The sequence below is a fragment of the Colletotrichum siamense genome (genome assembly GCF_013390195.1).
Source record: "Colletotrichum siamense strain Cg363 chromosome Unknown KSG_Cg363_contig01, whole genome shotgun sequence".
In the NCBI taxonomy this organism is placed as follows: Eukaryota; Fungi; Ascomycota; class Sordariomycetes; order Glomerellales; family Glomerellaceae; genus Colletotrichum; species Colletotrichum siamense.
Window position 1 is genome coordinate 2,305,411 of NW_023501014.1, and position 12,975 is coordinate 2,318,385.

Below are 12,975 nucleotides of genomic sequence, written 5' to 3' on the forward strand. Positions count from 1 at the left end.
CCTGATCGGATCGCGGCGCAGCACCCGGGAGAGACACACAGAGAGAGAGAGAGAGAGACATGAGTCTACGGTCTATATTAGGCGGCGGCCGGGTAAAAAAGGCAAAGCCAAAATCGTCGGCCTCGTCACCTCGCAAGAACGGTGGCACCAGCAGTCCGAGGGCTGGGGGCAAGAACAAGAAGCAGCCGCCTGACGCAGACTCTGACGACGGTGGCAATGATTATTTCAATGACAGGCTTGACGACGCCGGGTTGGTCGCGGCGCTTGCGACGGACATGTCGCTCCGCGATGTCGTGCAGGCCATCAGGTACACCCGCAACAACATGTTCGGCCCGGTCCCCGCAGAGGCGGCGGGCATGAACTCTACGCGCATCGCCGAGGTGCTTAATTACCGTAAAGCCATGCCGGGGCTGGTGACCGTCTCCCATCTCCATGCGCTGCTGGCCTCTCCCACCGCGGTGGAGCGCGAGGTCGCAGAGTTGCAGCGCGGCGGAGTGGTTCGCAAGATCTACGTGCAACGTCGCGGCGGGCTCGGCGAGGCGCTTATACAGTCTTCCGAGTTAGAGGAGATGATCACGCAGTCCGCCGAGCTCGACGGGGAGACGCAGGCCATGTTCCTGAGCTTTTTGAAGGAGAACCCGCAGGCGCAGACGATGCCGCGGGCTGCCTGCAGTTACAAGCAGGCTGATGCCTTGGTGCGGGCAGGGTTCCTCACAGCGAAAATACACTCGCAGGACGTGAACACGCCACTGATGAATCTTCACTTGCGCCCGGAGGTGCGCGCCAGCCTGACGAGTATCGAGGCGGTGTCCCGCGCAGCGTCCGGCACCTTTGACGCCGTGGGCGGGCAAGGAGCAATACACGCCGCGGGTGGTGGGGGAGGGGCACCGCGGCTGTCCCGCGCCGACACGTCATCTCCCGACTACACCATCGCGGTCCCCGGGAACGGCTCTTTTCTCAAGCTAACTGCCGCCGCGGTGGAACACCTGAGCAAACTGCTGTCCAAATCGCAATTTAGGGAGATGCCCGTGTCTATGCTAAGAGAGAGATGGGAAGGTGGCGTGGCTCGTGACGAGGCACGCCTGGCAAGGAGGGCCAGGGGAGAGTTTGCTGGAGTATTGCCGGGACGGACGAAGAGGTGGAAGGAGTTTTACGGATTGGAATTCAACTGGGTCTTGGAAGAAGCCATGGGGGCCGGTCTGGTTGAGGTTTTCGAGACACGGAGCGTAGGTAGGGGAGTCCGTTTGTTGTAGCCCCGGGAGCCCGAATGTGTTAACGGCGAGCGGGGTACTTTAAGCTTGATACCATGAAGATCGCGGATAGCCTTCAAATCTCGAACGGTCCATAGACGGCAGCAAAAAGGAGCTGCGGATGAAACTTGTCTGCCAAAGCCCTGTGGTATCGCTTAGCATACCACGACACCGTCACTCGGGGATGCTGTGGCCGCCTTCCGGCATGTTCATCCGAGTCCGATGTCTGCAAGAGTAAAATGAAATCATGAACACATTTGAAGCACGCGGATCGAGTCAGGGCAACATTTGTGTGTGTGTGTTTCCCGATTTAGGACCGACATGTTCCCTGCCAGTGTGTGTGTGTGTGTGTGCACTCGAGCTGCGGCAAATCCGTGATGATTACGTGGGAACGGGAAAAGGGGAAGAAGCCTGTTCATGAGGTCTTCCTCAAAGCCCCGGTTCCCTGTCTTTCATCTGTCGCCAAGCACGGGAATGTGGTGAGAGCCGTGAGGGGTCACACTTACAGCGCGCAGTAAGAGCGAAGTGGCGATGCGGCTCCAGGGTGATCTAGGTAAATCCCAGGTGTTTGCGGTTTGATCTCCCACGCTTCGCCCAGTCGCAGCGTCTTTCGTGGAGGGCACAAAATTTAGGCGAGAACGGCTTTGTTTTTAATGTGACTTCGAGGGTCGAGAGTTTCGAGTCATGGAGCACTCCAAAGCATGAGCAGAGCATGAACGTCAATCACCTCTCATCTGTTCTTTCCACTGATTCGCGTGGCCCTGTCAAGATCACAGACCTCGAGCCTTATCGTGCGGGTTATGGGGCTCTCTCTGCAGGACGCGATACACGCCGTCGTTTTCTAGTTACATGAGTTTAGCTCGTTCTCATAGCGAATGAATCGTACAAACACGCAACTGGTCTTGATGCAATATCGAAGTTCTCGTAAGATGGGACCCGAGGCGTAATGGAGACGGCGTCGACGGCAGATGCTTGCACGTCTGCAACTAGTGCTGCATGTTGAGGTAGTCGTTTTGGGTAGTCGATGAGTTGACATTGAAAGCTTTGACATTCAAAGATCAGACACTTCTCGAACGAAGTGCTGAGGACAGAGGCGCAGCGATTCGACGTCGGGGTTCGGGGTGGCTGATTGCTGGGGAGGAGTTTGACGTTGGATGTAACGCAAAACGCTTGTATGCCGGGATTAACAAACAGAGATCAAGCTCAGGGGCTTAATCGACCACCTCGAGGTCAACGACGCGATGACCAAACCACGCGGGGGCTGCTCCGAAGCTTCCTGACCGTTGCAAAACGGCGGGCTATGCAGCTTGTCTGCGCGTTGAAACCCCGAATTGGAAAGGGAAAAAAGCAACTTGAGCTGCAATGCAAAGGGCGGATACGTTCAACCCCCGTCAGAAGTTGAGGTAAAGTGAGCTTTGGCCACGGCCTGGCCTTTCGAGAGACGGCCTAGTAGAAGACAATTTTCCCGAGGGCTTTGTGTGAGCCGACCAAGGTGCTAACAACCATGGTGAGGCACTTGCGCTACTGTCCTGCGACGTGGGATTGCGGAGAATGCAGCAACTCCAAGTGCCAGGTTCGTCGGATGACGGAATCGCGAAGGCACGGGATGGATCATGGACAAACAGCAGCTGGCAACCGTCGCAACGAGACATGGACACACGGTACAGAGCACGGCTCGGCGAGACTGTCCCGGTGTCGGGGTTGCTGGCTCTTGTTCTCGCTTGTCCACCCGTCCTGTCACCGGTTATCTTTTGCGCTGCGATCAGGCGGCAAGACAGATGAGTCTGCGGAGAGATCTTCAAGTGGCCAGAGAGCAATTGGTCAATTCGAACGAGGGGCCTGGCAGGATTGGTGTGACGACCGAGGCCCTAGAGACTGTTGGATCCGGGTCACGTCGAGAGGTTGTGTATCGACGAATGGGAACTGGCGGGGAGTGGGCGAGGCTGCAGCTAGCACGCTCGTCGTCACACAGACTCGGACGCCAGTGTGTGTCTTCTCTTGACTTCTGGGACCACTGGGTGGTGCTAGGAAGCTTGCCGGAGCCGGCTCCTGGTGCGGGTGCAGGAAAGGTGACGGATGCTAACGAGCGTGTGCCTGGGCGATATGCTGGGCGATTGTGTGCACGGGCACGCCACACATGGGACTTGTAGAGTTGATGGGAGCGCGCGTTGGCTGAATGAGGTAGTGATATGATGGCGTCGGAAATTACAGCGTGGTCCGTCCATATGGGGGTAGGAAGCATGTTGCTGCCAATTCGCAGGCCTGGTTTGATTGCGACCACGATTGGCACTTTAAGTGCGAAACCCAGCCTTCCCATTTGGCGCGCTCTGTCCAGTTGCTGGGTCGAGTCATCGTTGATGAGCCAGACGACTGGCTTTCCCTAATCGACATCGAGGGTCTTGTGTGGGTTGGTTCATGGATGCCTTGGGTCGAGGGTCGGAGAGAGCACCGAGGGTGGAGGTCGAAGCCAAGCATTCGGGGCACGAGGCAGGCCGCAGCTGCTGGCGATGTGCGAGGCGGGCTTCCGTGCTGTCAAGACCCAGAGAGATGGACGAAAGACATGTGGCGGTATTGTTTCTCGGCGTGGAACGAGCCAGCAAGCAAGCTGGGCTGATGAGAGACGTCGACGACAATTCCATTTCACGACAGCTGAGCCACGCTTGCTGGCTGCGCGGCACCTCGCACCTGCATACGCGTGCGACACTGTACGAGCCTGGCACATGTGCGTGCTGCCCTGTCCTTCTCATTGTTGATCCGATGATGGATTTTAAGTGCCGTCCGTAGCAACGAGCGACATGCTCGCAGCTCACAAGCGTTGGACCAGGAGTGAGCCAGTTCGGATTTGACAGCAGGGGTCCTGTGGGATGCAGGTATCTCGGGACCTGGACTTCAAGTAGCGGCAGGGAGTCAGGCCGCAAGGCGACGCGGGCTATCTTCTGGCAGAAAAGGGAGACGTTAGCTGGTAGCTTGATCCAAGCGAATGCGTGGCTTTCGCGATTAAAGGGGCCTCGCGACTTGCCGGCTACCTGGGATGCTTGTATCGCACGGCGAGGAGGCGCGTACATGGGGGCTAGTCCGCAAAGAGACTGACCCCCTGCTGTGCCTGAGTTGAGCGCTGGTCCTTGCAGGGGATATTGACAGGGGTACAATCTCCAAAGTCTGGGTACCAATTTGACGATGGGCGGGCTAGCAAGGGAAACTTTCTGGGGTGGGAGTGACGATGAGTGGTGCACTGAACGGACCCCATTAGCCCTGGCTAGTCATTATTGAGGGAGCAGTGGATGAGAGGCGACGAGCACCCGAGAGAACAGAGATTTCGCCGTCGATAATTGCGGTAATGGAAAGGTACCCCCTGGCCTGTGAAGAAGGCGCCAACCGTGTTGGTCGAGGATGCTGACTGACTTGGATGACTTTTTAATCGACGTTGCACTTGCAATCGCAAAGTGGAGGGTGCATACGGATGCAGAGTAGGAGCAACACAATCTAAGGTAATTGACCAACAGTGGCTCGGCGAATCGACGAATACTAGCCGGGGGAAAGCAGAAGGAAGAGAGACACATCAGTGGAGGGAATGACACGAGCAGAGAGATGAGCAACGCAAGTCTCGCCCAAAGTGCGTTGGTATTGGCAACTGGCATGGCAGCGAGAGCAGGGGACGGCGAGCAGAAGGGAAAAATCTCTCCCAATTATCCCTCTGATCCCCTTTTTGGCCTGTCTCTCTCTTAACACAAACATCATCTCCTCTTTTTTTTCTTGCCTCCTGCGCCGCGCTCCCTTCGCTTTTCGGAACGCTTGCTGTGCTCTGGCTGCTGCTGCCCCAGCCTGATATTTTGTTTCTCTCCATCAATGTACCTCGTTGATGCCCGTCCTTAATCGGCGCTGATACCAAGGATCGCCAGTTTTATTCATCGGGTTGATTGATAGCTTGTATTGCGCAATTCAGTGCCTCTTCCGTACCCGTTGTCGGCATATCCCACGCACAACTTTTAGTGGGGTCTCACAAGCTCCCGTCCTGAAAAAGCAAAGGGAAAAAAACGGTACGTACCCACACCACTTGCATTTGCGCTGCAGTGTGCATGCCGGGCCACAATCCACAGTCCACAGCCCGCAGTCCACACCCACGTCCGCTGTTACCTCCCTCTTCTAGACTGCAGCCAGTCCCGTGAAAGGAAAGGAGCAGCGCTGGGGAGACGAGGAAGAGAGAGAAAGAGGGACGTGGAGAGTGGCATGCGCACCACACTACGGAGTACCTCACCTTACCTATCCTATCCTATCCGTTCCTCACACTTTGCACTTGCTGCTGCTCCTCGGCTTCCCCCCATCCATGCTCCCAAAGTCTGAACAACCAACAACGCGCCTAACACGGAAAAGACCTGCTGCCAACAGGAACAGGAATAGGGAAAGGAACAGCCCAGGCCTCGATCCCGAACCTAACGTCGGGGTCCCATATCGCTCCCAACTCCCCCGACGAATCTAATAATCAGCCACCCAGCTTTGCTCTTCACCTCTTGGACACCAAACGACCCTTTTCCCGCTACGCGGCCTTACCGTCGACGACACTAATCGCACCGAAACGCACTTTTCATCACCACATTCTCTCTCAGTTTCTCCATTTCACCGACCCAACACTCCTTTTCATCTCGCCTGTCATACGCATACTCAAAACGCGCCCGGGGAAAAAAAAAAGAGAGGCGCACGCTCTTGCTCTATCTTTCTTCGTCTTTGCATACACGGTTCCCGGTCTCAGTCGCCGACATTCAGAACCTTCGCCACGCTATTCTCTCGCCAGTCGGATTTCCTGGCTTGTTTCTCCCATTCTTCGCTTTCGCCGGCAACTCTTGCTCTCTCCGCCAAGCCCAAACATTCCCGTCGCTCGAGACCCGGATCTCGCCTTTCCACAAAGCATCGGATCGCATCGCCTCGTACCGAAATCTTCACATCTCAAGGATCAGACTTCCCGCAAATTCAATTCCCGTCCAGCCGTCCCGGCCGAATTCCATACCGTGTCTCCCCCAACTCTTTTAACTCTATACCGCACGCAAACGTGTTTCTCGCTTTCTCGAAGCTCAGACTCCACGGCTCCCAGCGAATCCGCGCTCGTCTACCCCAAGCCCAGCGCTGCCGTCGAAACATTTCCACTGGACGAAACTGCCCCCTCCCTCCCTCCCGCGTCCAATTTTTGAGTTTCCCCGACCTGCCGCCCAATCTGAGTACCCGTCGCCATCCCAGTCCTGCGACTTTAGCTGCGCGAGGCACTAGAGGCACCGTGCTCGCAAGCCGGACGAAAAAGAAAGCCCACGCTGTACGCCGCCCGCTAGCGCAAGGAATACAGCTCGACCAAGAACCCACCAGAGTCAGACCTTCGTTTTCCCTCAGTACCGCTGCCGCGTAGAGGCGACAGGCTCGGCACTGCAGCAAGGAATACTCCGCAAGACATACACGAGCTGGCTCCTATCCAGGGACAACCCCCAAAAAGTCTCGTCGTTGGCATCTCTTCCTCCTCATCATCCTCTTCGGCCCACAAACAAACAACACGAGAAATACCGCTCAACCAGCCACCCACTACGATCTCGTAAGTTTGCTTTTCTCCCCCCTTCCCTGCCACCACCCGCCTCATGGGATCGCCCTCGTCGCTGGTCAATCTGCATGTCATGCTTGACTCCCGTGCCCGCCGCTATGATTGTCATTATCCCGGTGCACTGACAAGTTTACTTACCAGCAATAACCTCGAAATCCGATGAAAAGCTCCCACGTCACCCAGCACACCCTCAACGCATAATAACGTTTCATACGTCCCTGGTTCTCGAAAGTGTCCAACGTGCCGGGATACCAGCCACTCGCAGGCCAGCCCCCCCGTCGACGCTTTCGGCCTTGGGACGAATTCAACCCACGCGAAGAGGTCCCTCGTTATCGACGTAATCGGCCTCCCGACGACCAATCCCCCCTTTACGCTCCCGTGTTCATGGACCGACCAACTTCCTGCTTGTTTCCGACAAACTAGAAGGCGTCTCGCCCAACTTCGGGTCTATTGTTGTTTTGCAGGACAACTAGCTCCCACTCTCGTTTTCTGTACGGAATGGCGACGACGCTCCCGAGGCCAGCGAGGCCTTCAAACGGCCCGCCGACCATGGCTCTACCAGCTCTCCCAGTCCCAAAGACGAGGAAAAGCACTGGAAACCTTCCGACGCCGGCATCAAAATCTAGCCCGTCGACACCCAACCCGAAGAGCGGCCTTCGCGCCCCTTCTTCCTCTTCGGCGTTCCTCCCTCCCACGACCCCCGCTCCCACATCAGCACTCCCGCAACCGCGTGCGGTCTCTGCCATGAGCAATTCTTCAATAAAGACATTGCGCAAGACAGTGAGCATTAACTCGTTCCCCCAGCCACCACGAGGCGACAATCGCGTCAATAGCCTTCCCCCGAGTCCACTTGGTGCTGACTCCTCGCGGAATTCAACACGCAAATCAAAGGGCTCTATCGCGTCAAACTACTCCCATTTGAGCAACGGCGCCCCGAGCCTGCTGAACAACAATGCCGAGGGGAAATCGATATCAAGCGCAAGTGTGCGCATGTCAGACGGCCTCATCAGTGTATCATCACCGCCTCAAAGCAGGAGCTCCTCAGCACAGGATTCTTACTCAACTTCCGCGACGACGTATGATGACCCTATTGATGGAGCAACGGCCAAGTCCTCATCTGACGCCTTCAGTGACAAAAGAGGCTCTAAGCTGGACGGCAAAGGTAATGTTATAGTCAGCGTAAGAGTGCGTCCAGACGCTGGCGGCAATGAAAACAGCAAGACCGAGGGCGAGTGGATGGTTGATGGACGCAAGTCTCTCGTTGCGTATCGAGGAAAAGAGGGCGGTGATTATTTCTACGGTAAGGTTCTCTCCTTCGATATTTAGAGCCGGTTCTGACAGTGGTTGAAAGATAATGTATTCACGACACACGATGACAACAGCCGCGTATACGACTGTATTGCTAAGCGCTTGGTACGCCGAGTGATGGAAGGCTATCATGGAACCGTTTTTGCCTATGGTATGACTGGTACCGGAAAGACCTTCTCGATGCAAGGAACAGCCTCTTCGCCTGGTGTCATTCCGCTTGCGATTACCGACATTTTCTCCTACATCAGGGAAACACCGTCACGCGAATTTCTTCTTCGCGTCAGCTATCTGGAAATCTACAACGAGAAAATCCACGACCTCCTCAGCATGTCCACTGGACCCGGCGCTGGGGCCAACGGTGGGCAAGAAGAGATCAAGCTGCGTGAGGACAGTAAACGCGGAGTCTACGCCAGCCCTTTGAAGGAAGAAATCGTTCAGAGCCCAACCCAGCTTCTGAGAGTGATTGCTCGTGGAGACCAAGCGCGGCGGACAGCTAGTACCCAATTCAATGCGCGCAGCTCTCGAAGTCATGCGGTGGTCCAGATTGTGGTGGAGAGCCGAGAGCGGATACCAGGGAACCCTGGAGGTGGCGACAGTAAAAGATCTGGAATGCTGCCCGGGGGCGTGCGTGTCTCGACACTTAGCTTGATCGATCTTGCAGGATCCGAAAAGGCTGCCGAGTCCAAGGAACGACGAACTGAAGGTTCACACATCAACAAGAGTTTGCTGACGTTGGGCACCGTCATCTCGAAACTCTCCGAGCACAAGGACAAGGACGGAAAGGCTGCCGACAAAGATGGAAAACACTTGCCATACCGAGACAGCAAGCTGACTAGACTTCTGCAAGGGGCTTTATCGGGCGGGTCTCTGGTCAGTATCCTCTGCACGATCCAGATTGGCGCAGCCGGCAGCGCAGCATCCTCCAACTCTCATACCTCGGAAACCATCAACACACTGAAATTCGCCTCAAGAGCGAAGAACAATATTGTGAGCCATGCGAAGAAAGCCGAGGAAGCGCTCGGCGCAGGGGGTGACGGCGGCGCCAGAGTCTTGCTGGAACGGTATCGCATGGAGATCCTAGAGCTGAGGCAACAATTGGACACACAAGCCAAGGAGAAAAACGCGAAACACGCCGAGGCAGAAAAGGAACGAGACGCTGAGGAAGAGAAGGCCCGGGAATTGGAGGCTGAGCATCGGCATGAAGAGCAAATGCTCGAAATGCAACTGGCCCGTACAGCATTGAAAGAACGGATCGATCACCTTAACCGTCTGATCTTGAGTTCCAAATCAATTGGCGTCAACGCGAGCGGGTCCTACAGCGCCTTGGGCATCCACACGAGATCGTCCATGGCCTCCGTCCGGTCGTCATTGGCCACTTCAGTCAGCGGCAGACCGATACTCGAGAGAACCGCATCAATGACATCGGCATCGTCAACTATCGGCCGTCGATCAAGCGGACGGTCGAGTGGAGGCCAGCGGCTGTCCAGCGGTGAAGGAGGCGGAGTAATGACGGATGACGACAGCGTTGGCGAGTACGGTGATGGTAGTGCCTCATTGACAGCACAGAACCGCGCCTTGCAGGCCGATCTTGCGGACAAGACGAGGTACATCCAGACGCTCGAGAAGAGATTGATGCAGGCACGACGGGCCAGCTCTTCTAGGACATCGGTTGGCTTCTCTACTCCTAATAAGGGCATCATGGTGGGCGAAGACCATAGTGTGTCGACGTTGTTGAGAGAGAAGGACGCCGAAATTGCTGAGCTGAGAGCTCGGCTAGATGACAAGGATCGCATGCTGGCAGCGTTACGCTCTGCCGCTCGATCTCGAGAGGTGGCAGAGGGTGCTATGGACGGACGAACATCTGCTCTGTACGAGCACAGCCCACCACCAACAATCAACCCGCCCCCAGCACCTTCGAATACCTTGGCCGGCCGCTCAAACTCCCTCACAGCTCGTTCGAACTCTCTGACAAACCCTCGCACCCGTACAAAAAGCGTTGATGAGGTGAATCAGATCCTGGACGAGATGATCCAGGACCGTGTGGAGACTGGTCACCTTGTCAGAGGCGTGAGAGGCAGTGTCCGAGTTGCCAGTGATCGCAAACTCGAGAGTCACCCGGAGAACTCTCTGAAGATGGAGCCGCTCAGGAAGACGGCGTCATTCGATGATGGCAACAGGGCATCAGCAGTGCAGGCGTGAGGAAATGCTGTGGGACGTTGCTGGTTAAGTCTTTTGTGTTGTGAGGACGGGGTAGTTTTGGGCCTCATACAGGGCGCCTCACGAAGGCAAGGAAAGGCGTTCAGGATGGGTTTACCACTGACCCAATATTGGTTTTCTTCTTATACCCGACAACTTTCTTTCGCCATGGCCAATGGTTGAAGAGGCGGATTATGCCTCGTTCTTTTTTTTTCGGAACCAGCCTTACCTATCGGCCTGTTTTATTAGCGTATTGATACGGGCAGGAGGAAGGACTGATGAATTTCTTGTCACGATCGAACCGTGCAACTTCGGAGCATCGGGATCAGGTTATCATTTGGACGGAAGAGTTTTACGGGCGGCGGAAAAAGCGACGAGGTCTGTCAATGGCTTTTAATATTGGGCAGATGATTGTGATGGATCATGTACATCAGAAAGCAGGCCTGGTCAGCTAGCTAATTACGGGACGAGGAGCGACGAAAAAAGAGAAGACTATGATCTATCACACGCAGCTTCCCTTTCTATTGACGGCAGTTTGAGGTGTGTCTCTGATCTACACGGCTGGATACGTGTAAGATACTCGGGTCGCCAGGTCAGTGACGAATCATTATCCAGATGGGAATATGCCGAGTCTTCAGCTCGGGATCTTGCATCCCATAGTGTCCACGGCAGAGTGGTGTTCAGCCTGTCGTTTGCTTACTGTTGTTTGTTTGTGACCATAATTCCGTTTGGAGGCACGCGAATCGGCTGACGAGACACCACACCCCCTCGGTTCGAATCCCACCACCAATCCATGACCGCATCGGAAGGAACAACCGCTCACTCAGCTCTCCCCCGGGCCAGTTCGTGATAGGAGTTCAAGCAAAAAAGGGGGCTGACGCTCTGAGATGACAGTCTGGCGCAGATCAAGATTGTGGCGGCGGTTGGACTTGACTAAACTGAACCACGGACGGCAATCATAATTCAAGGGCGAGGAAAGAAGCTTTGGACGGAACAAACAGACTTTGGGACCGTTCCCAGGACCGCGGTTTGGAACGAAGTGAAGAGGAGGGAGCCTGAGCCGAAGTTCGAACGGCTTTTTAGGGGGGCAGCGTGGGAGCCAAGGTTGCGTCTCGAATGGTGGCGGGCGAGGCGTGCGCGCCGCCGTGTTAGATCTCGGGAGTCGCAAAAGGGGATATAGCTTATTTTTAGTCCCCGCGCCCGAGGTCGATTTGAATCGAGTGAGTGAGACGAAATGGCAAAGGGGAAGGGGCAGGCTGGGGACCGTGAGAGTTCGTGGCTTGCGATTTGCAACAGAGTCCTCTTCTTGCTCTCATCCTCTCTCTCGTTCTCTTTTGGCGCTCTCTTGCGGGATATCAGGAGAAGGCTTGTGCACGGTCGTTCACTCCTCAGCACGGGTCGCATTTGCTTGGTGTGATGACGTCCGGGTCCAGTGACAGATCACATTTGGTCCCCTTCTACCCCTGGTTGATCCCCGTGTCGTGTTGGGATGATCATGATAATTGGGAGGTTGAGCTTGCTGATTGTTCATGGGAGGATCTATTCGCGCATCTCGTGTCGGGAAACAAAAGTTTAGTTGTGATTTGAGTTTGTGATGCTCGTGAGACGCCTCGGATGAAATGTGAAATGCGAACCGCCCCCCGTCCCATGCTTCCGAGTATTTCATTTTCAAGTGAAGCAAGCCTCCCACATGTTGAATGTGGCTGGGGGGGCTCGAAGTGTACCCTCCGTGGAAGAGGTATTTCATTTTCATGTTTGGACGTATTGTTTGTGATTGCGTTTGTCACGAAGAATGGCGATAATGCCTCGGTTCTTGTGGGCTTCTGCCTGTCCGGCGTCGAGCGAAGACGGGAGGCCGCAGGCCGGCAGACGACGATGAGGGGTCGTTTCGTTGGTTGCCGCGCGATGGACGAAGACAGATCGCAATGCCAAAATTTCGTGTATGACGAAATAAATTGGATTGGACCCCGTTTGCAATAGGGATCTGCAGAAAACGGCAAAAAGTCAAAAAGACGACCCAACGAGCTTGGGCCTCTTTTCTCTTGCCTCGCTGCCCGCACATGACTCTTGCGTCGCCATCGTGAGGCCGACAATTATAGCGGGAGACGTCGAAACTTGGTGTTTGCCTGTCGTGCCACAATTGTACGTTCTTGTTGTTTTTTCCCGCCCCTCTCTCTATCCCGCCTCACGATGTTGGCCCCCCCTTCTTGTCCTGCTCTCCTTTCCCGAATCCTTCGCTTCCGTTCGGATCTTTTCAAACGAAACCAAGTTGAATTAGGACCGGATCCCGTGCCGCGCGCTCACATGTGGTACTTTTATGAGCAGATTTTCTCTATTGCCCGCACATGCAAGCTGCAGGAAAGGAAACCTCTGGTCAAAATTCAGTCTCGGCAGCGGCCTACCTAAATTGAAGGGACCCAGAAAGGGGTCGGGGCAGGGGCTGTAATTCCCCATATTGCTGTCCACGTGCGGCCTTCTGAATTGGGATTCTCTAATCATGACATCGTCGCCTTCTGGAGCCCTGCAGGAGGGAGAGGAGACGGACGCGCCGCCGTTGACCGACGAGGGGACGGACGGGGGGACCGACTCCGCGATGATCACAAGAGGGATTTTCGAAAGGGAGACGACTCGACGAGAGGGAAA

General features: G+C 55.5%; 2 protein-coding genes across 2 annotated transcripts; both read left to right on the forward strand.

The window, feature by feature from the left end:
- Positions 1–59: 59 nt before the first annotated feature.
- On the forward strand, positions 60–1,253 carry CGCS363_v000576 (uncharacterized protein; the record flags this gene model as incomplete). Its single annotated transcript, XM_036632425.1, has 1 exon — positions 60–1,253. The coding sequence occupies one exon, from the start codon at positions 60–62 to the stop codon at positions 1,251–1,253; it is 1,194 nt and encodes a 397-aa protein (XP_036501861.1).
- A 6,124-nt stretch (positions 1,254–7,377) lies between these two features.
- Positions 7,378–10,335, forward strand: kif11 (Kinesin-related protein 11; the record flags this gene model as incomplete). Its single annotated transcript, XM_036632426.1, has 2 exons — positions 7,378–8,128; positions 8,180–10,335. The coding sequence occupies 2 exons, from the start codon at positions 7,378–7,380 to the stop codon at positions 10,333–10,335; spliced, it is 2,907 nt and encodes a 968-aa protein (XP_036501862.1).
- Positions 10,336–12,975: the final 2,640 nt, after the last annotated feature.